Below are 25,758 nucleotides of genomic sequence, written 5' to 3' on the forward strand. Positions count from 1 at the left end.
TTGAAGGGCACGATAGCTTAGCTATTGTGAATTGAGCTGCTATATGGCCATGTTGCTATAGTATGCTGATTTTAAGTCCTCTGAGTATATGACAAGAAGTGGGATAACTGTGTCAAATAGTGGTTCCATTCAAAGTTTTCTGAGGAATCTCCATACTGATTTCCAAAGTGGTTGCACCAATTTGCAGTTCCTCTGTGGTTACTTATGAATGGCACTCACTGCCTCCAGGGGCAGTCTAGTCTGCACCTTGCCCCACCCATCTCCTGCTGGACTGCAAGTACCTCAAGAGCATGGGCCTTGTACAGTCTAGTTCCTTATTCATTCAACAAAAATTTTCTGAGAATGTATGTGCCAGGTAATACACCATGCGCTGGGGATGTAGAAGAGCCTATATTCACTTCCCATCTCTTTCTTCTGTGGCCAATGTCAGACCTTGATGCCACAGTTTATGTTCCTGAACCCTCCATTACTCCCTCCATTTCATCCTCATGCAACAGAATTTAAAACATGAATCTTATCATACCATTCCTCTTTAAGCCTTCCACAGGCTTTCAATCACTGTTTGCCCCACAATCAGCTTGGCCTTCTTAGAGTTCCTTAGATCTCTAACCCTTTAGTGGTCCCTGTCCTAGGAAGCTAACCATCTCACCACTGACAATGAGATGGGTTATGAAGTATAAGATGAATGTTAGGGGTCAACTCCTGCAAGAAAAAGTAGGAGGAAGCAGGGTGAGCAAAGAAAGAAAACCAGTGACTCAGACATGGCAAAGCCTCAGACAAGCTGCTTGGGAAAGCCCAGAAGCAATGGAAATGATTGGATCCTTCTACCCTGCCTTGCTCAGGGACCTGGTGTTTGCCTCTCCAGTTAGGACATGACTGCAACCTTAGGCAAGCCACATTTCCATGTTTACCACCACTGATACTGCTGTCCCTTATTATCCTTAGGAAAGTTCACAGGTCACTTAATCTGAAAAGAGATCTGAGACCTCTGAATTCTTATAAAATGCCATCCTTCTTCTCCCCAGCAGTTACTACAGTTTGTATTATCATATTGTGTGTGTGTATATATAAGAGAGAGAGAGAGAGAGAGAGGGAGGAGATCTGCTTTTGCTAAAAAATTTGGTTTCATGCAGGCAGGGACAGTCTGTTTGACTTATGGATGTTCCAGAACTTAGCCCAGAACCTGGCACATAATGCTTAATAAAAACTTGTTGAATTAAGGAATGAAGACAGTATCATGTTTTGCGAACACATAACTAATCCAATTTCATGGACAGTGTTTGCTGTATATTGAAGCTGTCATCCAGCTAACGGGGAGGGCATTTCCTGATCATTAAATCAGGTTTTATCTCTAATAATTATTTAGGAGGCTACTCCTACTCCACCTACACCTGATTTACAGAGCAAAATAAAAGCAAAGTTTATGCTGGGCAAAGTGGTGCACACCTGTATTCCCAGGGGCTTGGGAGGCTGAGACAGAAGGATCAAAGCCAGCCTCAGCAACTTTTAGCAAGACGCTAAGCAAGTCAGTGAGACCCTATCTCTAAGTAAAATAGAAAGTAGGGCTGGGGATGTGGCTCAGTGGTTGAGTGCCCCTGAGTTCAATTCCCAGAACCCCCTCCCGACAAAAAAAGCAAAATTTATGCTATTACCACTATCATCACAATATCAAAATTACTATCCAGAAACTGTGTGTGTGTATGTGTGTGTGTGTGTGTGTGTGTGTGTGTGTGTACTGGGAATTGAACCCAGATTCTCAAATCTTGTTAGTCAAGCACTCTACCACTGAGCTACATCCCCATACATTCCCAACTTTTTATTTATTCATTTTAATTTTGAGATAAGATTTTGCTAAATTGCCCTGGCTGACTGGGAACTTGTGATCCACCTGCCTTAGTGTCTCATGTAGCTGGGATTACAGGTGTAGACAACTATGCCTGACTCTAGTCAATTTTAAAAGCTCAGTGGCAATGGGCAATTCAAATTTCAAAACTCAGAGAGCTATGTAAGACTGGGCCTTGTGTGTAGGAGCTGTACCATTGGGTTAGGAAGCACAATTCTTACTCTACATTTAACTGTGCCTCTTCAATAAGTTGTGTAACCTCTCTGAGCCTCTGTAAAGTGGAAATAACACTGCCTGCCTTTTCGGGCAAGAAATTGTTTTGCAAATTGTAAAGTATGGTTCAGTAGAGAACAAGGGAGCTTTCTTATGCAATCTCGGAAAGGCACGTGTCACAGGACATGTTAGGGACAATAACTACTTGTTTTTTACAATGCTGACGTGGGGAACCCACGTAAGTAGGCCATGAGCTGTGTGTTATTTTTCCCAGTTGTGCAAATGGATTTGTGTTCACCTCTCTAAGCCCTCCTCCCAGTTCTCCTGTTCATACTGATTAGGGGCAGAGAGAACAGGAACACTGCACTGAATCACAGGTGGACAGCAAGAGACTGCATTTGCATCATATAGGGATCATAGTTAAGCATGCTTTGGAGGTGGAGGAGTGTGTTTCTGTGACTCTTCTACTGGGCACAGTGGGTGATGACGTTGAAGGGAGCAGAGTCCTCAGAAGGAGCTAAGTTCACTGTGGAAACAATTTTTACCTGGAGGCTAAATACCTGGCCATGAGACAAAGCCTGGGAAGGAGACAGTGTAAACACAAGTGTTGGGGGTGGAACTAGGTAGATTAGAAGCCCAAACAACTTTTCAGGGCCCTGGGTAGATTAAACCAGTTTGCTAACATAGGGATGCTGAGAGTATCTTTGGTTTCTGTTGTTCTCCCCAACCAACTTCCCCTTTATTGGTAATCAATCTATTTAATCAGAGTACATGGCATTCTGTTGACAAGGATGAATAAGAATGACTCACAGCATTATGGGCCAAGCTTTGGTTTTCACAAAGTTACCCCCTTGAACTTTCTGTACAGGTGCATGAGGTTGATGTTGCTATACTCATTTTATACAGGTGGAGATTTGACTTAAAAAGACTAAGTAACATGCTCAAAGTCAGATCAAGAGTTAAGTGGCTGTGTACAGCTATATTCAAACTCAGATTTCCTGCTACTCTGTCTCCTACATTGTTGGGTTATTAAGTGCCTCCTGCCTTCAACTTTTACAAACCTAATGTGAGTGTGTGCCTGTTGGGGTGTTGGAGTTCTGAGCTGTTTTTCTGGCTGAAAACACCTAGATTTACAGAATTTCCAAGATAGAGTTACTGAAATCTCCATCCTTGCAGGACATGGTGGTGAACACTACTGTGTAATTTTAGTGGAGGCTGAGGCAGGAGGATCACGAGTTTAAAGGCAGACTCAGCAAAAGCAAGGCACTAAGCAACTCAGTGAGACCCTTTCTGAATAAAATACAAAATGCCAGTTGGAGTGCCCAAGTTCAATCTCCAGTGAGCTCAGTCCTTGTCCCTGATGCCAATTCATGCCAATTCAATAATGAGGACATGGTTTTGAGAAAAGAAAAAAGGTTTATTGCTTTGTTAGCAAAGGAGAAGCTTGGGGACTCCAGTCCCAGAGGTGGTGATTCTGGCCATAAAGGGAAAGACAGAGTTTTAAAAGAAGCTAGTCAAAGACTACAGCCCAAGTGTGTCCTAATGGGGTGCTGAAATTCACTTGTTAATTTAGGAGATAGTCACTTTTAGATCTTCTGGGCCATCTCCTTCCTTTGGTGGCTGTGTACTCAAAGACAGATAATTTGGCCTAGGATGGGAAAAGGTAATTTTGTTTCCTGGCTCCCAGGTTAGGCAGTGGGCAAGGAGGACAGGGAGAAGAGGAAAAGAAAAAAACATGTTCATTTTAAAATAAGCCTCAGAGGCAGAGCAACAAGGGCTATATTCAAAGCATGAGGTGGACCACTGTTAAAACAGAAGGGACCAAAGAGGCCATTTATTCTAATTTGTTTTACAGATGTGGATCTGAGACCAGGAAAAGGAAGTGACTGCTCCCCATCCTCTCTGCAGATTTTGGTGTCTCGATTATAACCAATATATTTCATTTCCACTCTTTGCATATCCTATACTACCACCTAGTCTTGTCTTACACTTGCTTTAGGTGAGCCTGGGAGCCTTTCGCGTGAGAGATACCTTTTTCCAAAAATAATAGCCACCCTGTGCTGAGCATTCATCCTTCAACAACTGAGTGCCTACTATGAGCCAGAAACAATTAGAGATGCTGTCAGCACGGTGGACAAGAAAAACACTGCTCCTGTCCTTCTGGAACTTTCATGGTTAATTTGGGGTAAGGCTGGGGCTAAAGACCATAAACCAGTGAAAAGTATCTAGATAATTTTAGATGCTAGCAAGAAACCAAATCGGGAGTAATGGAGGTGGGAGAGGGCTTCAGACAGAGTGGTCAGGAAAAGCCTTGCCACCTCGTCTAAGAGTTCTGTAATCCTCACAACCCTTAGGTGTTTTGCTGACAAGGGAACTGACATTGAGAAGGGGTCGGGGAGGCATGATCAAGTTCCTGGCGCCTAACCCCCACTTCCTAGCAGCCGCTGTTCAGAGGCCAGTGGCACCATAAGGCCTTGGATGATGAAACTCGGGGTGAAGACTGCACCATCTCGTAACCGGTGACCTGGCAGGTGTTGGGAGATGAGGGTGGAGGGTGCCGGGATACATCTCTAGAGGGAAGCTGCGAATAGCTCTAAATTCTCAAAAGCGGCAAAAAAGAAAAAGAGTCTGGGGCCAGTACCCGCCCTGCCCCTGCCGTGTCCCCTCTGGGTTCTTTATCCCCTCTGCCGAGACAAAGAGCCCGCCCAGCCCGGGGTAGAGCCAGACCGTCACTCCCGCCTACTGCCCGGCCCCCGTCCAGGCTGGCGCGAAGCACCAAGGGACTTGTAGTTCTTCTAGCTCTTCACAGCTGCTTCAAAATGGTCAAAAGAACTACAAGACCCAGGAGCCAACGCGCAGGCCCAAGGCGGAGTCGTCGGTGGTGGGTGTGCGAGCGCAGGAGGCCGGGCTGTGCGGGCGCCAGGCGTGGGGATGCGGTTGCGGGAGCCGGGGCCGGGGAGCACTCCAGGCGCGCGCGTTAGCCCGGCGCGGTGAGGGGCGGCGAGGCGGCGACAGGCACGTTACATGCACGCATTGGGCACAGCCTGCGCCAAACCCTGTTGTGCAGCGATTTGGCACTGCAGGCGTGGTGGAGGGTCCCAGTCACTGGGCGATGGGTCCTTAGCCCCGGCTAGGCTGGCACTGCTGGCAGAAAGAGCCCTGAGCTAGGCTTGTGAGGGGGACGGTGTCCGCCTTGGGCTGTGAGCGACGTGTTTGTTCTTTTTTGTTCCAAGGATTCCTTCAGCAAGCGAGCTATGCAGCGGGCGGCAGCGCTAGTACGACGGGGCTGCAGCCCCCGGACCCCGGGCCCTTGGGGCCGTAGTCAGAGCAGCGCGGCCGCTGAGGCCTCCGCGGTGCTCAAGGTGCGGCCAGAGCGCAGCCCGCGCGAACGCATCCTCACATTGGAGTCCATGAACCCGCAGGTGAAGGCGGTGGAGTACGCTGTGCGGGGACCCATCGTGCTCAAGGCTGGCGAGATCGAGCTGGAGCTGCAGCGGGTGAGCTCGGGCGCCAGGGCTTGGGGGAACCCGGGCAGATTAGGGGGCGTTGATGGAGGCATGGGCTGCAGCAGCGCTGAGGTTCTCCCGCCGGACTTCCTCCCACCCGCATGTCCAACTCCTTCGATTTGCCAAGCTTAGCTACAACAAGAGAATGCCCTCCTTCCATCCCCTCACCCTCTAATGCCTGGTACCTGGCACAAAGTAAGGCCTTCAAATACGGTTCACTTGTTGAATTGTGTTCAATTATTGAGCGGCCCGTATTGCCAGGCACTGCGTGTTCCATATGTGTCCCGCCCGTGTGGAATCAAGATCCAACAAGCGAATAAAGAAATGGGAGTTTCAGATAGTGAATAAGTGCTTCGAAGAAAGTAAAATGGGGTTACTGGATGGGTGATGAATGAGAGGGAAACCATTTTAGGTAGGAGGAGAGGGAGGGAGGCTGTAAGGAGAGTTTGTTCTTGGAAGATTTTTCTCTCTTTGAGGCCTGTTGGACCTTTGCCAATCATAATTCCTTAACAGGAGTGGAGGTGTGGAGGAGTGTCTTCAGAATTCCTTCTTGTCGGTCAGAACCTTGACTTCTCTGAGAACAGTCACCAACTGTGGGGAGTCTTGAGGGTTGGACCTTAATAAGGTAGCCCTGGGACTTTCTTCATCCTGATGGCTGAGTGGGATCTTGGCTTGAATTCATAGCTGCTGTGTTCATTGGCCACACAGCCAGGAGTGATTTCACCTCCCCACAGCCAGGGTAGCTGGGGTAGATGGGTGAGATGCCCTTGTAGTCCTAACCTGGGTGGAAATTAGTAGGCAGAGTCAAGAGGGGTTATCTAAAAAAGGAAACACTCCTAAGGTTTCCATGAAAGAGTCATCCAGCTGCATGCTCAAGATAGCTCTGACCCAGAATGTACCTGGAATAGAGTTCTTTGATTTCGCTTTCATAGATGCCACATCTCCATGTCTCCAGGGCAAAATGGTCAGGTAGTTTCCTTGAATACATGAGAGGAGGTCTGGCAGGAGGGGGTGGGCAATGACTCTTGCTCCTATTCCCATGGGGACTTCGGAAGTTTGATGAACTCATGGCCTGCTGAGCCCTCACTGGGACACCCAATTCTGCTGACTCAAAACAGTGAGCTGGACAAGTCAGAGTCCAGTGTCTCCTGCCCACTCCTTGCAGGGCTAAGTTTAAAGTAGTTTGGCCCGGAGAAGGCCAGCTCCATTTCTGTGCCTCCCTAGTCCAGTGCAGATACCTGGCCAGCTGCATCTGGCCTGCCTTGAGGCAACAGTCACCTTGCTAAAACAAAGCTAGAATTAAAGTGTTCCTGATTTATCACATTACAGCTGATCTCTTTGGTTCCAGAGATGGGAGGGGTTCCAGGAATTATACCTTTTGCTAAACAGCAACTTCTGTGTTGGCTCCCATTGAATATGAAGATGACGAGGACAGAGGGGGGCACTGTCTTTGCTCTCAGGGAGCTGACTACCATATTGTTCCCTCAGTCTACCCTCCCCCTATTCATTAAGGATTGGTGGAGTTTTTTTCAGCCAACAGAGAAAACGTGAAAGCATTCCAAGTGGGAGCAGTGCTTTGAGAGAAGGCAGAAGGTTGGGAAGTTGGGCCTTTGGGGAAGGGGGCTGGTGCTCTTAGTTGAGCTCTGTCTGGCAGAGGGAAAAGATAGACTGGAGTCTGTGTGCTTGGATTCTCTGGTGCCTTTTGGTGGGTCATAGGGAGCCAGGAAAGGCTTGTAGCAGGGATGTAGCTCAATGATTATAGGTGGGCAAATTTCTTGGTTATTGGTCCAGAGGTCTTCTCTGATTTCTGGGACAGGTGCTCCTACCTCTGAGTTAGTTAAGAATGTCTTTATTTTCATCTACATACTCTGGTACTTTCATTCAAGCTTGTTCCTTTTTGTTCTCTTCTTGCTTCACTAAGTTTCAGTTGCTTAGGTGTTGAAGGTATAGCCCCAGCCTAGTCATTATATTCTCACTTAAACCTTTTGTTGCCCAATAAAGTGATACATGCCTATAATCCCAGTGATTTGGGAGGCTGAAGCAGGAGGATGGCAAGTCTGAGACTAGCCCCAGCAACTTAGAGAGATCCTATCTCAAACAATAAAAAGGACTGGGAATGTAGCTTAGCAGTAAAGTGCCCCTGGGTTTAATCCCTGGGATTGAAAGAAAGGAAGGAAGAAAGGAAGAAAGAAAGAAACTTTTGTTCTTGGGAAATAGCCCCTCTTCACTATGCCAGTTTAAACATTGCCCCTTCTGAGAGAGCCATGTTTCTGTCAGTCATTTGTTGAATTTATTTTTTGGCTTCCCTTGACTTCGCACAGTTTTTGTTTTTCTACTTCTGTTTTGAACTATAATGGTCAAAGTTGGACTAGTATTATATGGGGTGTTATTTGGTAAGAGATGGGATGGGCCAGGACTTATAGGACTTGGGGTGAATCCTATATCCTCTTTGGACCTCAGTTTTCCTAGTTTATAAAAGGAGAGAAGTAACCTGGCCAGCTTAGGGTTTCCTGCCCTGTTTTGTACTTCTGAACATGTTCTGGGAGATCTGTGATGACCCCTGCTTCGTAGCAGGGCTTTTATGCTATGGAATAATTTCACCAGGTGCTCTGCAAACAGTACAGGCTATTTGGCTAGACACGTGGCTTTGGTGTTTGACTTTGGGGTGGCTGGCAGGACTTTTTGCTTCTCTGACAGGAGAGCTTAAAGGAAGAGGGGAGGTGGCTGAGGGTGTGAAAGGGGCCATTCTCCTCTAGCCCAGGCTGTTTACTCTACTCTCAGGGAGGCCCTGTTTTTTTTCCTGCCAGCAACTCAGGGCAGCAAACCTGTCTTAACTTTTCAGATCCTGGCCTTCACTGGGATCAGCACTTAAAAATAAGCTGCAATTAGTAGGAGTTTTGAAAAGATGTTACAGTTCCTCAACCTACTCTTTTTTCCTTTGCTTTATCAGGGCGGGGTTGTGGGTTGGCACAAGTGGAGACAGGGGAATGGTGTTACTTTTTCTAACAGTAAAAGTACACACAAACTGGGCACAGTAGTGTGCTTCTATATATAGTTTAGCTACTTGGGAGGCTGAGGCAGGAGAATCACTTGGGCCCAGGTGTTTGAGGCCAGCCTGGGCAATACAGTGAGACTCATCTCAAAAAACAAAAAAGCTGAGTGTGGTGGCTGCATCTGTAATCCCAATGACTCAGGAGGCTGAGGCAGCAGAATCACAGGTTTGAGGCCAACTTGGGCAGTTTTGCAAGACCCTGTCTCAAAATGAAAAATAATGATGTAGTTCAGTTGTAGAGCGCCCCTGGGTTCAATCCCCAGTACTGCAAAAAAAAAAAAAAAAAAAAAAAAAAAAGAAAGAAAGAGAAAGAGTACACATAGTTAGGGCAAAGCATTCAGAAATAGAGAAAACTGATTGCTATTGTTAACATCAGTCTGTGTTGCATCTAAACACAGATAAAAGCAGGGAGTTGTAGCATATGGCTGTAGTTAGCTAAGAACTAAGATTGGTAACCCCAGATGTGCTAAGCACGGGTGGTGAAATCTTGCTAGTCATTGTTCTACTTTAAAATAAGGAAAATTGGGGCTGGAGATGTGGCTCAAGTGATAGTGCGCTCGCCTGGCATGCGTGCGGCCCGGGTTCAATCCTCAGCACCACATACAAACAAAGTGTTATGTCCGCCAAATATTAAAAAAAAAAATAAATAAATAAAGTCAATTGTTTAAAAAAATAAATAAAATAAGGAAAATTAATAATAAAGGACAAAAACAAAATAAAATAAGGATAACTGGAATGTAGGCTTCCAACAAGATGAAACTTCCAGTTGTCACCCTGTCCAGGTTACCAAGGACTTATATCCCAGGCTCTGCCTTTAGGTGCTGTAGGCCTTAGGCAAGTCATTTAGAGCACATTGGCCTCAGTTTACCCTTCTACAAAATGAGGCCAATTGATTTCATCCAAAAATTAGTTCGTAGAATTAGTGATAATGCCATTTAGAACTATTAAGAGTCTCTGTTTTCGGCCTAGAGTGGCCTAAGCCTATAGTCCCAAGCTACTGGGGAGGCTGAGATGGAGACTCCATATCCAAAAGAAAAAGAAAAAGGACTATTCTCAAACCAATGAGAGTTTCGTAGGAATAGAAAGTGCTGAGGCTCAAATAAGTATGGTAGTGCATACCTATAATCTCAGCAATTTAGAAGACAGAGGCAGGAGGATCTCGGGTTTGAGGCCAGCCTGTACAATTTAGCAAGGCCTTGTCTCAACATAAAAAATAAAAAGGACTGGGGATGTAGCTCAGTGGTCAGCGCTAGAGCCTCTGGATTCAATCCTCAGTATCCTTCCCCTGACACACAAAAAAAGTGCACATTATCCCTCTTTGCTCTCCTACCTCCTAAATCCCTCTGGATCTGGGAACATACTCTGTAGGGCTTACTTTTTCTAGACTTGCTGTCATGAATGATCCTGTTTGAAATAAGATTTCATCCCTGCTTCTGCCTTATAAATCTTGGTTGTCCCACAGACCCACAGAGTTCAGGGACCTACATCCAGCTTTCCCTGCTTTAATTGTTAGGAAACTTGGCCCTAGGAGCTCTCACCTAATCTCTCAATCACAGGCATGTACTGCTGCCACTCCAGTTTCTTCCATCTTCACTTGTCTTTTCATGTAGGGGTTAAACTTTGTGCTGAGCTATGGCTTTCTCTGTGAAATGCACCTGTGGGTTATAATTGGAGATTGTCTCTGGAGCTCTCTGCAGGACTGCCTCAGTCCCATGTGCTTGTTGTTCATTTGGGGTCACGAGGCACAGGGTCTTTTAATACAAGGCTTCTGGGGCCTGGCATGGCCTCTGTCCTACCTACTGTATTCCTTCCTTGTACCCACTTCTTATTCTTCATTTCCTGTCACTCCAGCCTGGGTGATTCATAAGTATTTGTTTGCCCCTTCTCCCTTGCTGTGTTAGGAATGTTTGTTGAACAAAAGGGAGGTTCTTTGGAGAGTAACTGTCCATATTTTCTTTATACATTCATTTGTTGATAGATACTTAGGTTGGTATCATATTTTGACTACTGAGAATAATGCTGCAGTCAAAATGAGAGTGCACATCTCTTCAAGATACTGAATTCATTTCTTTTTGCTAAGTACCCCAAAGTGGGATTGCAATGTCATGTGGTAGTTCTATTTTTTACTTATTGAGGACCCTCCATATAGTTTTCCGTGATGGAAAACCAGTTTATATTTCCTACCACCAGTGTATGAGGCTCATCTTTTCTCTACACCCTTGCCATTACTTATCTTTTCTCTTTTTAATAATAGCCATCATAACAGGCATGAGTTGATCTCTCATTGTGGTTTTGATTTGCATTTAATTAGTTATGTTGAGTACCTTTTTCATATGCTTGTTAGCCATTTTTATGTCTTTGGAAAAATATTCTGAACATTTGTCCATCTTTAAATCAGCTTTATTTATTTATTTGCTGTTGAGTTGGAGTTTCTTATGTATTTTAGATATTAACGCCTTATCAGATATGGTTTGTTCTGTAGGTTGCCTTTTCATTTTGTTGATTATTTGCTTTGCTGGGCTTTGTGCCTCATAGAATCAGTAGTACTTCCAGTGGTACTAGGCTGATTGGCTGCAAAGGACAATGATAAATCTTGTTTTCTTCTCCCCACTGGAATATGCCATTCCTCAGAGCATGGGGGACCTAACTCCTGATCCTTACCTGAGCCAAAGTGGTGACGAGGGAGCCCTATCCAGGTAGGACCTTCTCTCAGTGCCACATAGAGAGGCAGTTCTGGTGGATTAGACAAGTAGATTAGACAGGAAGGCTCTAGAATTCTTCAGGCAGAAAGCAGAGTTCTACATGCTTTAGTCCCTCTGACCTGGCCCCGGGCACTAGGCTGTGTGATGTCACCATTGGGTGTATTTACCAGGCCTATGTGAGTCACTGTAGACAGGAGTCTGCTCATTGCTCCCTGATACTTCCCTACTCATGTAGGTCTTGTGTGCCCAGACGCAGGAGTTGACCCAGAACAGTCCTGTCTATGGTTGTTCTTGACTGGGTAGGCTGGTCCCCTTGTCCATTCAAGGAAGCCAATTTCCTGTCTCCCAGCTCATCCATCATGGTAAAGCACCCAGGGTCTGTGGACACTAAGACCCAAGAAAAGAGATGCTCAATGTTCCCAGGCTTCATGTCGCCAGGCCCTGAATTGGCTGAGCAGTGCCAGTGGGAGGGCACAGGAAAGGAACATCTAGGGCTCTGTTCCAGGCGTTATTCTCTCCCTGTATTGGGCTGGCCTGGGGCCCAGGTCTCGCAGCTGTGTGTTGGTGCCTGGCCCTCACAACTATGACGGATTTATTCTTTAACTAAGAATGGGCTATGCCCACACCATAGAAATCACCTGTGTTCAGCCTGGGGGCTGTGGTGATTTAGTCAGACTGACTGAGGGCCCAGTGCCAGGGGGTGGGTTGGTTCTGCTCTTTTGCACAGAGTGACTTGAGTAGCTACTTGGCTCCTGAGGCCACATGTCCAGAGCCTGAGACTCTCCACCAGACTGCTTTCACTGCAGTCTTCCGCTGGTGCAGTGTGTGGTGCTGCCACCCGCCTTGGCTCCCCAGACACATTGGCTGCTTCTTAGTGTCCTAGGAATCTTTCTCCATTTTGGCCAGCCTTTAAGAACTTGGTGGGAGGGGCACAAGAGACTTAGAAGTTCCCCTTTCCCCCCATATACCTAGCTTTTAGAGATGTGAGCCTTATTTATGAAGCTCCAAGACCATATCTGGGGTGCCTTCCTTAGCCTGCCATGCCCTCTTGTTTTGAGGTGGCAAGTTAAGCCAGGAAAACTTGTTTGGCAGCTGCTTTGGTCTTAAACCCAGTGTTTTTTACTTAAGGTGTATATTACTGATTTTATTTTTATTTATTTTGGTACTGAGAATTAACCACAGGTGCTTTACCACTGAGCTTACCTCCAGCCTTTTTTGTTTTGAGACATGGTCTTGCTAAGTTTCCAAGGCCAGCCTGGAACTTGGAATCCTCCTGCCTTAGTCTCCTGAGTAGCTGGGATTACAGGCTACCGTGCCTGGCTATGTTACTGATTCTAAAAAAGCAGTTTTCTGAAGTTGCTTATATTTAAGCATTGTGTGAAATGGAGAAAAGAAGTGTAAAATCATGGAATTGTATCTTTAAAGTTTGTATTTAGGGTACCTTATGGACAATTGGAAATGGGAAAGGGGCCAGACCTTCCCACCAAGACTACTCTTTGATACTGCTACCTTCTTGCTTGTTCCTTCTTCCTCTTCCCTGACCCTCATGATCTTGTTCCTGAGCCAGCTTTATAAGATGATAATGTGTATACTCTGCCAAGTGCTTTCCTACTGTTTATCTCAGATTATCCTTTCAGCCGCCCTGGGAGGTCCTTGAGCCTGTAGTTGATTCCATTTCTCCCAGTAGCTAATTCCAGATTTAGCAAGGAGCTGTGTAGAATTCCCACATTTCCACAGTCTACGTCAGACCACTTTTTCACCTTTGCAGCAACTGAGGTATTTTTCAGTCCCCTTCCCAGTGACATCCAAGTGTCTCTGAGTTCTTCTCTTTGTGATCTCTTTTCTGTGCTAAGCACATTGCTCAGGCAGTGGCTGGCCTCAATTTTGCTCTTCAATCAATCTTTCATTCCTACTGCTTTTTTTAAAAAAAAATGAAAATTAGCCCATATTCTACATTCTGCCAAGCCAGCATTGCAAGAGAATAACCCTAAGAGTTCCTTGCTGATGAGTGTCTTCTGGGGGTGACGGTGTCCTTAGTGTCCCTGATTAGTAAGCTGTTAAAGTGGAGTTGCACTTGGGCACAGGTGCAGGTCCTTTTTCCCTCTCTGACATTTGGCATGTTCTGCTGTTAACTCCTACCTCCCTTCTACCACATTTTCCCCAGAGCCACCTTTTAGACATTCCCTTGAGGTGAATCTGGCTGTGAACCTGCAGCATCTCAGGATGCCCCAGCCACCCAGGAAAGGTCTTCCTGCCTTTCCAGAAAGTGGGGAGCAGTGGAGCATGGTGGTTAAAAATGAACTTGGTGACATGGTGGCACACACTTGTAATCGTACATACTTGGGAGGCTAAGATAGAAGAATCACAAATTTGAGGACAGCTTATGCAACTTGGTGAGACCGTGTCTCAAAATAAGAAATAGGGCTGGGGATGTGGCTCAAGCGGTAGTGCGCTGGCCTAGCATGCGTGCAGCCCGGGTTCGATCCTCAGCACCACATACAAAGATGTTGTGTCTGCCGAGAACTAAAAATAAATAAATAAATATTAAAAAAAAAAAGAAATAATAAAAAGGGCTAGGGATGAAGCTTAGTGGTAGAATGCTTGAATACCATGCCTGACACCCTGGGTTCAATCCCCAGTAATATACACACTCAAACAATGATCTTGGGTTCAAGTCCTCATACTTATATTTGTCAATTATGTAACCTTGGTCAAGTTCCTTAGCCTTTTGGAAACTCAATTTCCTTATCCTTAAAATGAGATTAATGTTAGTTCTTCCTTATGTGGTTGTTGTGTAGGTTAAGGAGTGTCAAGGACTTGGCACCATGCCTGACACTTGGTAAGACTGAAAATAGGGCTGCTTGTTAATATCCTGTGGGAACACTGGTTGTCCTCAGGAATCCAGCCTCTGAGAATCTTTAACCACCTGTTGCCTTCTCTCTACTCAGGGTATCAAAAAACCATTCACTGAGGTCATCAGAGCCAACATTGGGGATGCCCAGGCTATGGGCCAGCAGCCAATCACCTTTCTCCGACAGGTGAGCTAGCCCGTGGGAGCAGAGGCTACTGGGAGATTGGGGACCTGGAGGCTGGGAGGGGCTGGCATGGGCTTGTAGGAACAGCCGCTGTCTCCTTGTCCATCAGCTTTCTTGGGACACAGTAAGGCACAGAATCTCTCAGGTGCCATTGAAGTGACAGTTCCTTCCATTCCCTGATGCCCCTGTTCTCTCCCTTAGTTCCTCCCCTTCCAAGGTTGTCAAAAATTCCTAAACCTATTTTGGGGTTACTCTGGTATAAGAAACTTCCAGGAAGACTCATCCATAGTGCATGTTCCTGGATGCTGAGGTAGGAGCCTGGTTGGTGAGGGCATCTGTAGGTTAGGCAGCAGCTGAGCAGAGAGGTGGTGTGTGAGGATGAAGATGCGACCTCCAGAGTAAGACATCTCCCGTTTGAGTGTTGACTCTGCTACTTACCAGCTTTTCTACAGTAAAGTGAAAAATCACTTTTCTGTCTGGTAAGTGCCTTCTCCAAATTCAGCCTTGCCACTGGCCACAGCAGGGCCAGCCTTTTCTGCGTGGTGCTGGCTGCCTCCAGCCTTCACCTTATCTCCTCTGATCTTCATAAGTGCCCCTGGGAGGATGGCAGACTCTGCCCATTGTATAAAGGAAGAAAAGCTGGATTCCAAGAAGATGGGAAGTCACCTGACTGGTGTCAGAGCAGTGCCCGGGAGGACTGCTGGAGGCCTTAGTGAGGTGATGAGTATAAATGCCTCTCTCTAGCCCAGCAGGAGAATGCAGGCCATGGCAGCCATTGTTACCTGCTGCTCCCTGGCTGCCTTTGATGTGAGCCAGAGGAGGCGGGTCTGAATGTTTCAGTTTGAGACTTCACCACAACCATGTCACAAACAAAAATTGTGGGATTGGTGGACTAGAAAGGGAGAAATCAGGGTGGGAGGATGCCACAGGGCAGTCTGAATAGAGGTGGGACACCCAGCTGTGGAAAGCTTTCTGTGGGGCAAGGAGAGCCTGTTTTGAACCAAAATATCGTTTTTGCATGTGGTTAGGTTTCACAATCTGGGCAGGCAAGGAAGTTGAGCATCAGGCACCCCAGTTCCCTTTTACCTACCTGTATCTCTGACTATAGGGTGGCACAGAGGAGGAGCAACCCCAACTACTCTTCAGGGCAGAAAGCTGTCGGGAGGAGGGGGTCCCAGCCTGCAGCCCCTGAGGGAGTTGACAGAGTGTAATGGGGAAGAGAACAAGGCTGGCACTTGTTCTCTTCCCCATTACATTATAGGACCATGTCCTGTGGTCACCGCTGCTGACCCTCAGATATCAGAGTCCTAGCTGCCTGTGGATATCAGAGTCCCCAGGCCGGGCCCAGGATGGGAAATGGATCATACCAAACGGGAAAGGGAGGAGTCAAAACAGTTGCTCTGCCAGAGAAATGCAGGCAGAAAGAGGGCAAAGGCCCCTCCCTGGTTGTCCTGAAAGTATGGACTTTGGAGGGAAGGACTAAAAGTAGCCTCTCCGCAGAGGTTCCCCACATAGCACCTATAGCTGAGGTCATAAACAGATTCCAAAGCAGGACTTAGCCTTTACTGGCTTGGTAGTTGCGTCCCCAAATCCAGCCCTGCCACTGGCCACAGCAGGTCCAGCCTCTCCTACAGGGCACTGGCTACCTCCAGCCTTTATGTGTATCTTCTGATCTTCAGAAGTGCACCTGGGAGAAGAGAAGGCCAGGTCATTGCCCATTGTGTAGAGGAAGAAAAGCCCAGCTCTAAGAAGCCAGGCTGGTGTCAGATCCCTGCCTTAGTGTATCTGGCTCAGCTCCTAAGCTGCCAGCTTAGACTTGCCCAGTGAGCTGGGGTTTACTGTACTTTTGCACACATGTCCTTGCTTAATCCTCTTAATTTTTGAGTTTAGAGTGATTTTACAGAGATGAGAAAACTATCCTGTTTTCAGATGTCGAAAGAGGGTGAAGGGAGAAGGGCCCAGGGAAGAGGGCCAGGGTGTGGAAGGGAGCTTGGCTAAAGGTACTGAGGGGGTCTTGCACCCCTGCTCCTGTCAGCTGGGCTTCACTTGCCTGCCCAATCCTGGCCCCCTGCTCAGGAGACCCCCGGTTCTTGTGACCTTGTATGCCCACTGCCCCAGTTATGGACAAGTTGAGGCTAGGGGCTTTGAAGCAGGCCTCACTCTTTCCCTCAGCTCTTCTTCTGGCTGTTCCTTCTTGGACTCCCAAACTCAAATCATGCTGCCTCCTGGCTCTCAGCTTGTTTCTTCAGCTGCAAAATCCAGTATTCTCCTCCCCACTCACCCCCAAGCCCACAGACTGAGCCCTCACAGAAAACCTTGTCCCTTGGAGTTGTCATCTTCCCAGAATCCCCTGCCCAGCTCCTTTGTGCCTTTCCTGGGGATCTGGGGTGGGAGTGCTCGGAGCTTAGTCTGCATCCTTGTTCTCCTAGGTGATGGCGTTGTGTACCTACCCAAACCTGTTGAACAGCCCCAGCTTCCCAGAAGATGCTAAGAAGCGAGCCCGGCGAATCCTACAGGCTTGTGGCGGGAATAGCCTGGGTAAGGCCTCAACTCATTAGGTCCTCAAGAGTGAGAAATGAATGAGGGGTTATGCGTGTGAGTGTGTGAATGTGTGAGGTGGCTGACCGGTAGTGTGCATGCAGAAAAAGAGATGTTCTCCCCATCTGTGCTCTTAGTCTCTTGTTGAATAAGTTGATGGTATAAATATTGTGTTGGTGGATGGGGGTAGTCCAGGTGCAAGTGCCTGTATTTTGCTGGATTTGGGTTTTACACCTAGGAGCCAGTTTTAACAGCTGGGCCTTTTTTTTTCAGCAAGAGCAGAAGGTTTGACGCATTGATCAGCAGGCTAAGTGGAAATGCAGTGCCCAGCTTTGCTCAGCATTCCTGCTTCTCTGTGGCCCCCAGCCAGAGATGTCCCTCCCTGTATCTTATGGAAGGTGGCTGCTAGTTGCTAGGAAAGGGAAGCGCCCTGAGATCCCTCTGGCCCCCTTTTTTTGTGGCTTCTTTCAGTCTGACAGTACCCGTTACCCCTCCCGTTTCACTGTGTTGCTGTCACCCTGGTCTTTACTTTGTTAAGAGCCCAGGCCCAACTGTCTGCCTCCTCATTGAACACCAGGCACCAGGGGGGCTCCATGGAAGGAGGTCCTGGAATTTGGCCCTTGTAGATGTGAAAATGATATTCTCTCCTGCTGAGATGGATTTCCAGCCCCTAGGCCTCTGACTCTTTGTTCTCTCATTTTCTTGCTTCTATTTATTTTTGCCCTGTTCCTTCCCTCAGCGCCTGCATGGGGAATTCAGCTTCTCTTGCCTGAGGAAACCAGTTGTTTTTGAAGCTTTCTTAGGAAGTGTGCCCTAATGTCCTGAGGCCTGGAGCTAAGAGGAGGGATTTTTGTGGTTTGCTCAGCCCCAGATCACCCGCAGCTGGGATCAGCCTCTCTGTCTCTTCCCCTACCTTTTTCCATTTTATCCCTAAAATTCAAGGCCTTGTTCTTACCTTCCTAACTGCAGTCATTCCACTAGCTCTGTCTGAATCTGGGCAAGGTTCTTGTGGTGTCCCTCTCAGGAAAGGGCTAGCACCCCTTGCTTCCCTGCCTGCCAGCCTAGACAGGATGTGAGCCAGTGCCTTATGTTCCAGACTCTAAACCACAGGCTGGCAGAAAGAGTCCGTAGTGCAGAGACTCATCCACTGGCTCCTCTTGTTCCTGCACATTCTGCCCAGCCCAGAGGACAAAGGCGTTTGTCAAAGACCCCTATGGCCATTGGATGTCGTGGTGCACACCTATAATCCCAACTACTTGGGAGACTAAGGCAGGATGATTACAAGTTTGATGCCAGCTGGGCAACTTAGGATACCCTATCTCAAAATAAAAAAAAAAAAAAAAAAAAAGGGCTGGGGATATAGCTCAGTGGTAGAGCACCCTTATACACCCCCCAAATTAAAAATAAATAAATAAAGGAGAGAAAAACCACGGAAGCCCCAGAAGAGAGGTGAGGCAAGGCAGAGTTTGCCCGATGTGAATGTTAGGGGAAGGCGGGGGAGATCCTTGTTCCAGAGTACTAAACTTCATCAATAGATTTTGCAACTCTGTATCAGCCAGAGCTGGGGGCAGGGGAAGTGGGGAGTGGGGTTGGGAGACTGTGTCTGTGGAAGCCCTATCTTGGGGTGTTACAAGAGACCAGTTGACCTTTGATGTTTTTGTGACCTGTACTGAGTTCTGTCTCGGGAGCTTGGGAGCACAAAGGAGGTGTGCCTGAGCCTCTCTCCTCATCCTTGAGCTAGGAAGGGCTTTGTCCCCACCTAGGCTTATGATGAAAGTTGATATGTATGATGAAACCCCTTCTTAGGGGCACTACCAGGCCCTACCTGTCACAGGGGGACTGCACTGTGGTCCTTCCCCGTGACAGGGCTGTGAAGGTATCACTCTCTGTCAGCCAAGCCTTGTGTATCCTGAGCGGTTTCCTGCCCATAGACATAAAAGGAAATGGAACATGTCACTGTTTCCCTAAGGCCACCCTGACCCAAATGTTGACTGTTATTTATTACATGAGATCTTGAAGCTCACCCAGGTCATATTTTTATCATGCCCTTTCAAATTGTTTCTAATAACAACTGAGGGTGTTAGTATGCTCCTGTACTCAGGACTTGGGAACCTGAGGCAAGAGGATCCTTTGTGCGTAGGAGTTCAGTCTGGGCAGCATAGTGAGACCCCTCTCCTTCCTTTTTTTTTTTTAATTTTTTAATATTTATTTTTTAGTTTTCGGCGGACACAACATCTTTTTTCGTATGTGGTGCTGAGGATCTAACCCGGGCCGCATGCATGCCAGGCGAGCACGCTACCGCTTGAGCCACATCCCCAGCCTTCCTTTCTTTTTTTTTAAAACTAGGGTTTATTATTGTCAGTTTGACAAGTAATTCAGTTCTCGGGTTGTGTGTGGATACTAACCCATTAAGTCCCAAATTTTCAATTCTGTAAATGTAATAAATGTAGGTGTTCCTATCAATGAGTTAAATAGAATTGAGGTTAAAACCTAGCACACCATCTAGAGGAAAGGGGATCTATGAGCCGTTGTTCAGCCCCTCCCTGCACACACACACCATTACTAGGCACTGTTCTAGACACTGACAGTGTTGAACAAGGTAGGTGTATTTTCTACACTCATGAAGCTCACTATCAGATTTGGGAAAAATAAACATTAAATATATTCATATGAGCCAGGTATGGTGGTACACACCTGTAATCCCAGCAACTGGGGAGGCTAGAAGCAAGAGGATCTCAAGTTCAAGACCATCCTGGGCAACTTAGACCCTGTATCAAAATAAAAAGGGCTGTTGATTTAGCTTAATGGTAGAGCACCCTTAGGTTCAATCTCCAGTACTTAAAAAAAATCAATCAATTATATAAATATATAATTCTCAGCTTTCATGGCTCATTGGAAAAAGGCCAGAGAGTTGTAAGATTATATCAAGGGATTCTAATGTAGAGGGAGGGCTTAAAAGGAGAAAATGGCATTCAAGCTCATGTGGAAGATAAATGAAAGATAACCCACAGATGCAAACCACATACCAGGAATAGCAAGTACAAAGGCCCTAAGGGTTGGAACAGAGTGTGATCTAGTGAAAGGGTCTGGGTATGGCAGTATTCGCTGAGGTGGGGAGTTTGGCAGGGGCGATGGTGCTGGTTTGTAGAGTGTGGGAGTAGATTGGCCATTATTCAGGGCAGTGAGTCCTAAGCAGAGCATTAATAGGATGCGTTCCAGCAGTGGGCTAGGTGTTCTAGAGGAGATGCAAGACTTCTTTGGTATAAAATAACTGGAGAAATTCCAATTCCGGAGATAGGCTGGGAGTGGGGTAGGACTTTAGGGCCAACTAGAAATGAACCTTGAAGGATCAGTGTGGTTTGGAGAATAACAGAAGATATAAAGGTGAAAAAGAAACCCAGGAGCCTCCTTGGAACAATGGAAGGTCTGTGACCTGAAGAAGCAGAGAGCTTGCCAATGAGTGAAGGCCTGAGAATTCAAGGAAGCGGCTGGGCTTAGAGATAGGAAGAAGGAGACACCTGACTGGTGGGGATGACCAGGCCCATGGAATGGAAGGTTGGGGGGCCACGGGGGGCGGGTGGGATTGAAAGAAAACAGAGGGAAAGAGGGATCCCTGGAAGGTGTCTTGAGTATGGAAGCTCAGAAATATCAAATGAGTTACCCAGGGAAAACAGGTTTCTCTAACACCAAAATTCATACACATACCCTTTTATTTTATTTATTTTTTATTTTTTAAGGATTTATTTTTTAGTTGTAGTTGGACACAATACCTTTTTTAATTTATTTTTATGTGGTGCTGAGGGTTGAACCCAGGGCCTTGCAATTGCTAGGCAAGCACTCTACCGCTGAGCCACAACCCTAACCCCCACACCCCCTTTTTAGTTTATAAAATATTTTAAATTTCTTAGAATACCAAAATAACATAACAAAGTGTCCTACACTATCACCACCCAGAGTTGATGCATGTTAATGTTTGTCACTTAGCATCTTAGGTATTGGTTCAGCCCCCTCATTTTACATCTTGTCATATGGGGAAAAGGTGAGCCCAGTGCTGCACAGAGAGGCTGAGGCAGAGCCAGAGCTAGTGATAGTGCTCTTTGAGAGCATTTAACTGCGTCCCTCCTGGTTGCCAGGACTGGACTGATACATGCTGCAGCTCCAGAGAAGACTGCTACTTCCCAGAGCCCCATCCTGCCTCCTAGTGGGTGGTTTTGCAGTAGTCATACAAAGGAAAAATAAGTTGGTTTTCTTTAAATATGGTATGAAATTCAGAAGGGGTGTACACACACACAATGAAAAACCCACGTCCCACTTATGACCTTCAGGTCCTGATGCACTTAGAAAATTCACCATTCACCTCACCAGTTTGAGTCTCCTTCCAGAGAGATTGTGTATATGGAAGAAATCTGTGGATTTCCAACTTCTTTTAAAAACCATAATGATCTTGGGGTTGGGGATGTGGCTCAAGTGGTAGTGCGTTCTCCTAGCATGTGTGAGGCACTGGGTTCGATTCTTAGCACCACATTAAAATAAAAAGATATTGTGTCCACCTAAAACTAAAAAATAAATATTAAAAAAAAAAACACCATAATGATCTGACATTTAAAAAAAAGAAAGATCTAGGGCTAGGGATGTGGCTCAGGGGTAGAGCAGTTGCCTATTGTTTGAGGCCCCATATTCCATCCTGGCACACCACACACACCAAACCAAACCAAACCAAACCAAACAACCCTTATGTGGAGCTATAATGATCAGTTAGTAAAATGCACCCATATTAATGTTCAGCTTGAATAATTTTTACATACACCTTTGTATTTCCTCACCCAGATCAAAAACTCCAGAAGGCTTCTTTTTACTTCTTTCCCGTCAGAACCTCTCACACCTGGAGAGTAGTTATCACTGTTCTTACTTCTGGCACCATCAATTAGTTTTGCCTGGTTTTAAACTTAATGTAATAAATACCTGACTTTAGATTCCAAATGAAAGCCTAAGGATATTCTTAATATGGAGTGGAGTTGGGGATATGGCTGGCAGCCCCAGGGATCTGTGGTTGGTACTGGTCAGGGCTCTGGGCTGTTTTGCAGTATAAGTATTGACCCATTCTCTTAAGTTATGGGGAACCATGTGTGGGTACCTGTCATAAAAGCATAGAAAAATGCCAAGATCTAATGGCTACACTTATATATAGAACATGTGTCAATCATAGGAGGGTGGGTTAAAGAGGTATGGGCACAGTTTAGTGGGTTAGGAGCCAGGTCCTGGAATAATGTTTAACATATAGTAGGTGCTCAGTAAATATTGGATGATAGATGGATGGTGCAAGCCCAGGTAAGTGGTTAAGCAGCTTATCATAATTCCAGAGCCTAGAACAATGGGAGTTGGCTCCTATCTGAGACAACCCCTCCAACCATTCCCCCCGCCTCAGTTTATTAATTATATGTCCATCACCCTGATTCTGGGAGCCAGACATCCCTCTAGTTGCTAGTTTGCTTGCTGTCTTACAGGGTCTTACAGTGCTAGCCAGGGTGTCAACTGCATCCGAGAAGATGTGGCTGCCTACATCACCAGGAGGGATGGCGGTGTGCCTGCAGACCCAGACAACATTTACCTGACCACTGGAGCAAGCGACGGCATTTCTGTATGTGTGAGGGTAGCTCGTTTTTACCCAGTGTTTACCCACATGAAGAACAGCCTTGCATGTGGGGGCCTAGTGTTTGAACTGATTAGCAAAGAACAGGCCTGGTAGGGAGGGCAGGCCACTCCTTGGTCCCCCTGTCCTGCAGTCTTTGCCACTTTTAGGCTCTGCAGCCTCAGTTTCCTTCCAGGGTACACACCAATAGGTTCTTTCAGCTGAAGAGGAGCTGTGGGCATTTGAGGGTGCCTATTGGCCTTTTCATCACTTGGCACCGAGTGGTGTCCTCCTCTGCCAGATGCTGGGAAGACCTTAAGGAGACAAACACATCATGTGGCCTCTGTCTACACACTCGGGCTGGAGCAGACCAGTATTAACCTCTCATAAATAAAAGTCATATCACAAGTTTTCAGTTTCTCTTCTACAGTGAAGAGAAGGACAAAGTGCTATAGTAGGAAGCAGCAGGGACTCTGGCCTGGTGTGACAGGGTCAGGAAGGCTTCTCCCAGGAAAGCTGAAGGATACACAGGGGTGAACTGGGGAGGCAGGAGAAGGGGTGTGTTCTGAGATGAAGGTCAACATATGCCTTGAGTGGTGGTCTGCTCAGTGTTTGGAGATGGAGTCTAGGTGGATGCGTACACACAGTGAGGAACAGAGTTACCAGAAATATGGCCTGGGGAGACATGGTGGCTAAGTTCAGGGGGCTCTTAGAGGCTACCCTGAGGATTTAGGTCACTGGTCTAAGAACAGCAGGGGCCCACTGAAGCAGGATGGGCACATAATTCAATAAATATTCCTGAATTTAAGCCTTGGCTGAGAGGAGCCTAGTAGATGTGAGGAAACATTTAGGAGGTGAAAGAAGAGGCGACTCAGACTGGGGAGTCAGCCATGGATTGGGGGTGGGGTAGGGGGGTGATGGTATCAATGGATACTTGGCTGGAGGAGTCCAGAATTCTGGATTTGGAGTACTGGTGATGTTCATTTTGTACGTATGTGTGGTGCTGGGGCTCTAACCTAGGGTCTCGCTCTGCCAGGCAAGTGCCCTACACTGAACTACCCAGCCCTGGACTCTTGCTTTAGCCTTTTCCTCCAGGGCCAGTCTTGGTTCCAGTGAGGTCACTCATCCCTTTTCCAGTTCAGGGAGCAGCATGCTCTTTGACCCTTTTTCTTATCAGGGTTATCTGAGTCTCCTGACCTCAGGGCTTTTGTTAATGTTTGTTGAACGTTTTATTCCTTTCCTAAAACCTTTCAGATAAATGCTGGATTCCTGGAGCCCTGAGTGTTCTGCCTGCTTTGAATCAGTTCTTGTGACATCTGAGATTCTGATGTTGAAGCTCCAGCCCCCAACCACACAGTATCTTCCATTACCTTCTGCTGCCATAAACCCTCTTTATTCCCAGAGAAGCCCAGTATTTGCGGAGGTCCTGGAGGAGAGGGGGCTTTCTTGCAGCAAAAAAAGGTCCTACGCCAAGTATAAGGTGGAGACTGTCCCCACGGATGGTTTTGGCTTATTCAGTGAATTATTGTCACTTCCCCCAACAACCCACTGAATTCCCACGGCCCGGTTCCTCAGGAATCCTGCAAAGATGCATCTTGCTCAGCCTTGAAAACAGGTTGGCGCGCCACCTGGTGGCAGTAGATGTGTATTTTATTCCATTTCAACAGCCCCTGTTTGGGGGTCTTATTATTAAGACAGATTCTAAATTAGAGCTACAGGGATGGGGTCAGAATAATTCTGAGATAGGGTCATTTTGGGGTATATTTTAGAAGTACTAAACATTCTAACAAGAATTGAGGTTTTCTTTTTTGGTCCTGCGGGGGCTTGAACCTAGGGCCTCATAAGCTCTTCTACTGAGCCATACCCCCAGCTCTTGAGTCTTTAACTGTATGCCATATGTTGTACTAAGAACTTTGAAGCATTCTAATTTGCTTACTCCTGTGGCAACCCTCATTTCAGACCTAAGGAAACTGAGCCTCGAGAAGTGAAGCTTGCACGGGCTTGCACTGGAAACCACAGAGGGGCCACTGTAAAAGGCTGGGGTCAGGGCTTTTCTGGTTTGTCTGCTCACCAGCTCTCAAAGAGTGGAGAATGGTGGGGAACCTCTTTTTGTGGCTTTGTGGTTGTAGACAATCCTGAAGATCCTCGTCTCTGGGGGCGGCAAGTCACGGACCGGTGTGATGATCCCCATCCCACAGTATCCCCTCTACTCAGCGGTCATCTCTGAGCTCGATGCCATCCAGGTGAACTACTACCTGGATGAGGAGAACTGCTGGGCCCTGAATGTGAACGAGCTTCGGCGAGCAGTGCGGGAGGCCAAAGACCACTGTGACCCCAAGGTGCTCTGCATCATCAACCCTGGGAACCCCACAGGTCTGCACTTAACTTTCTTGACAGTTTCTTAGGGGTAGGGGTGACTGCTCTACTGGAGATTTTCAAAATAAAGGGTTAAAGAAATAATGCAGAGTCTTCTCTGCACTCAGTTTCCCAGTCCAATTCCAGATTTCCTAATGTAAAGCCATAAGATTTGCCTCAGGCTGCCTTAGGAGGTGAGCAAATGCAGGTATTTTCTTGGGCAGGGTTGTGTATTATTAGTAAGACCAGTTTTTTTTTTTTTTTTTTTCTTCCTGTTCTCTTTGTATTTGTGAAGACTCATATCCTTGAGATTATTCACTCACTATCCATCACCATGAGTCCTAGGTCTCATTTTACCTTCTCTCCCACTTGTTTTCTGAACTGGTTTTCAGAAAGCTGGTGCATGCATTTTTTGTTTTCTTTGATGCAGCATTGCTATGCACCTTGAGGCCTGAAGGAGGAAATGCCATATTAAAAACAAAAAGAGCCTATTTTTAGAAGTTGAAAAGCACCCCCAATTTTGCATATTTTTCTTTAAGAAAAAAAAATACACACAGTCCTGCTTGTTTTGATTTTTCTGGGTTGCTGGCTTCATATGCCTTGATGCTATTTGGATGCAGAGAACAAGGGCTCCTCTCTCCTCCTTTATTGAGAGAAGTTGGGTTGGGGCCAAAATGTGTTGGAGTTGATTGTAGAATCTGCTTCTCGGGAACATCAAATGATGCTTCAATCAGCTGAAAGCACCACTTGAATTCCTGAATGCAGAAAATGGATGCAGCTGGTGTTAATACTGGTTTATTTACCCCAGTGCCTTGAGTGGAAGGATAAAGATTCTAACCGTGGTGGAATAGGAAATTGACACAGAGCTGGGTTCCCAATCAGATT

The 25,758-nt window shown here is 46.6% G+C and overlaps 1 protein-coding gene across 1 annotated transcript in view; it reads left to right on the forward strand.

Moving 5' to 3' along the window:
• The first annotated feature begins 4,971 nt into the window (after window positions 1-4,971).
• Gpt2 (glutamic--pyruvic transaminase 2) overlaps window positions 4,972-25,758 on the forward strand; it is a 37,531-nt gene continuing 16,744 nt past the window's right edge. Inside the window, exons 1-6 of the mRNA XM_076838779.2 lie at window positions 4,972-5,071; window positions 5,290-5,553; window positions 14,265-14,354; window positions 16,781-16,889; window positions 22,394-22,527; window positions 24,648-24,891. Of these exons, the coding sequence (XP_076694894.1) occupies window positions 5,311-5,553; window positions 14,265-14,354; window positions 16,781-16,889; window positions 22,394-22,527; window positions 24,648-24,891 (820 nt within the window). The 5' untranslated portion in view covers window positions 4,972-5,071; window positions 5,290-5,310. The remainder of the gene's footprint in view (window positions 5,072-5,289; window positions 5,554-14,264; window positions 14,355-16,780; window positions 16,890-22,393; window positions 22,528-24,647; window positions 24,892-25,758) is intronic.

Source organism: Callospermophilus lateralis, chromosome 18 (assembly GCF_048772815.1).
Source record: "Callospermophilus lateralis isolate mCalLat2 chromosome 18, mCalLat2.hap1, whole genome shotgun sequence".
NCBI lineage: Eukaryota > Metazoa > Chordata > Mammalia > Rodentia > Sciuridae > Callospermophilus > Callospermophilus lateralis.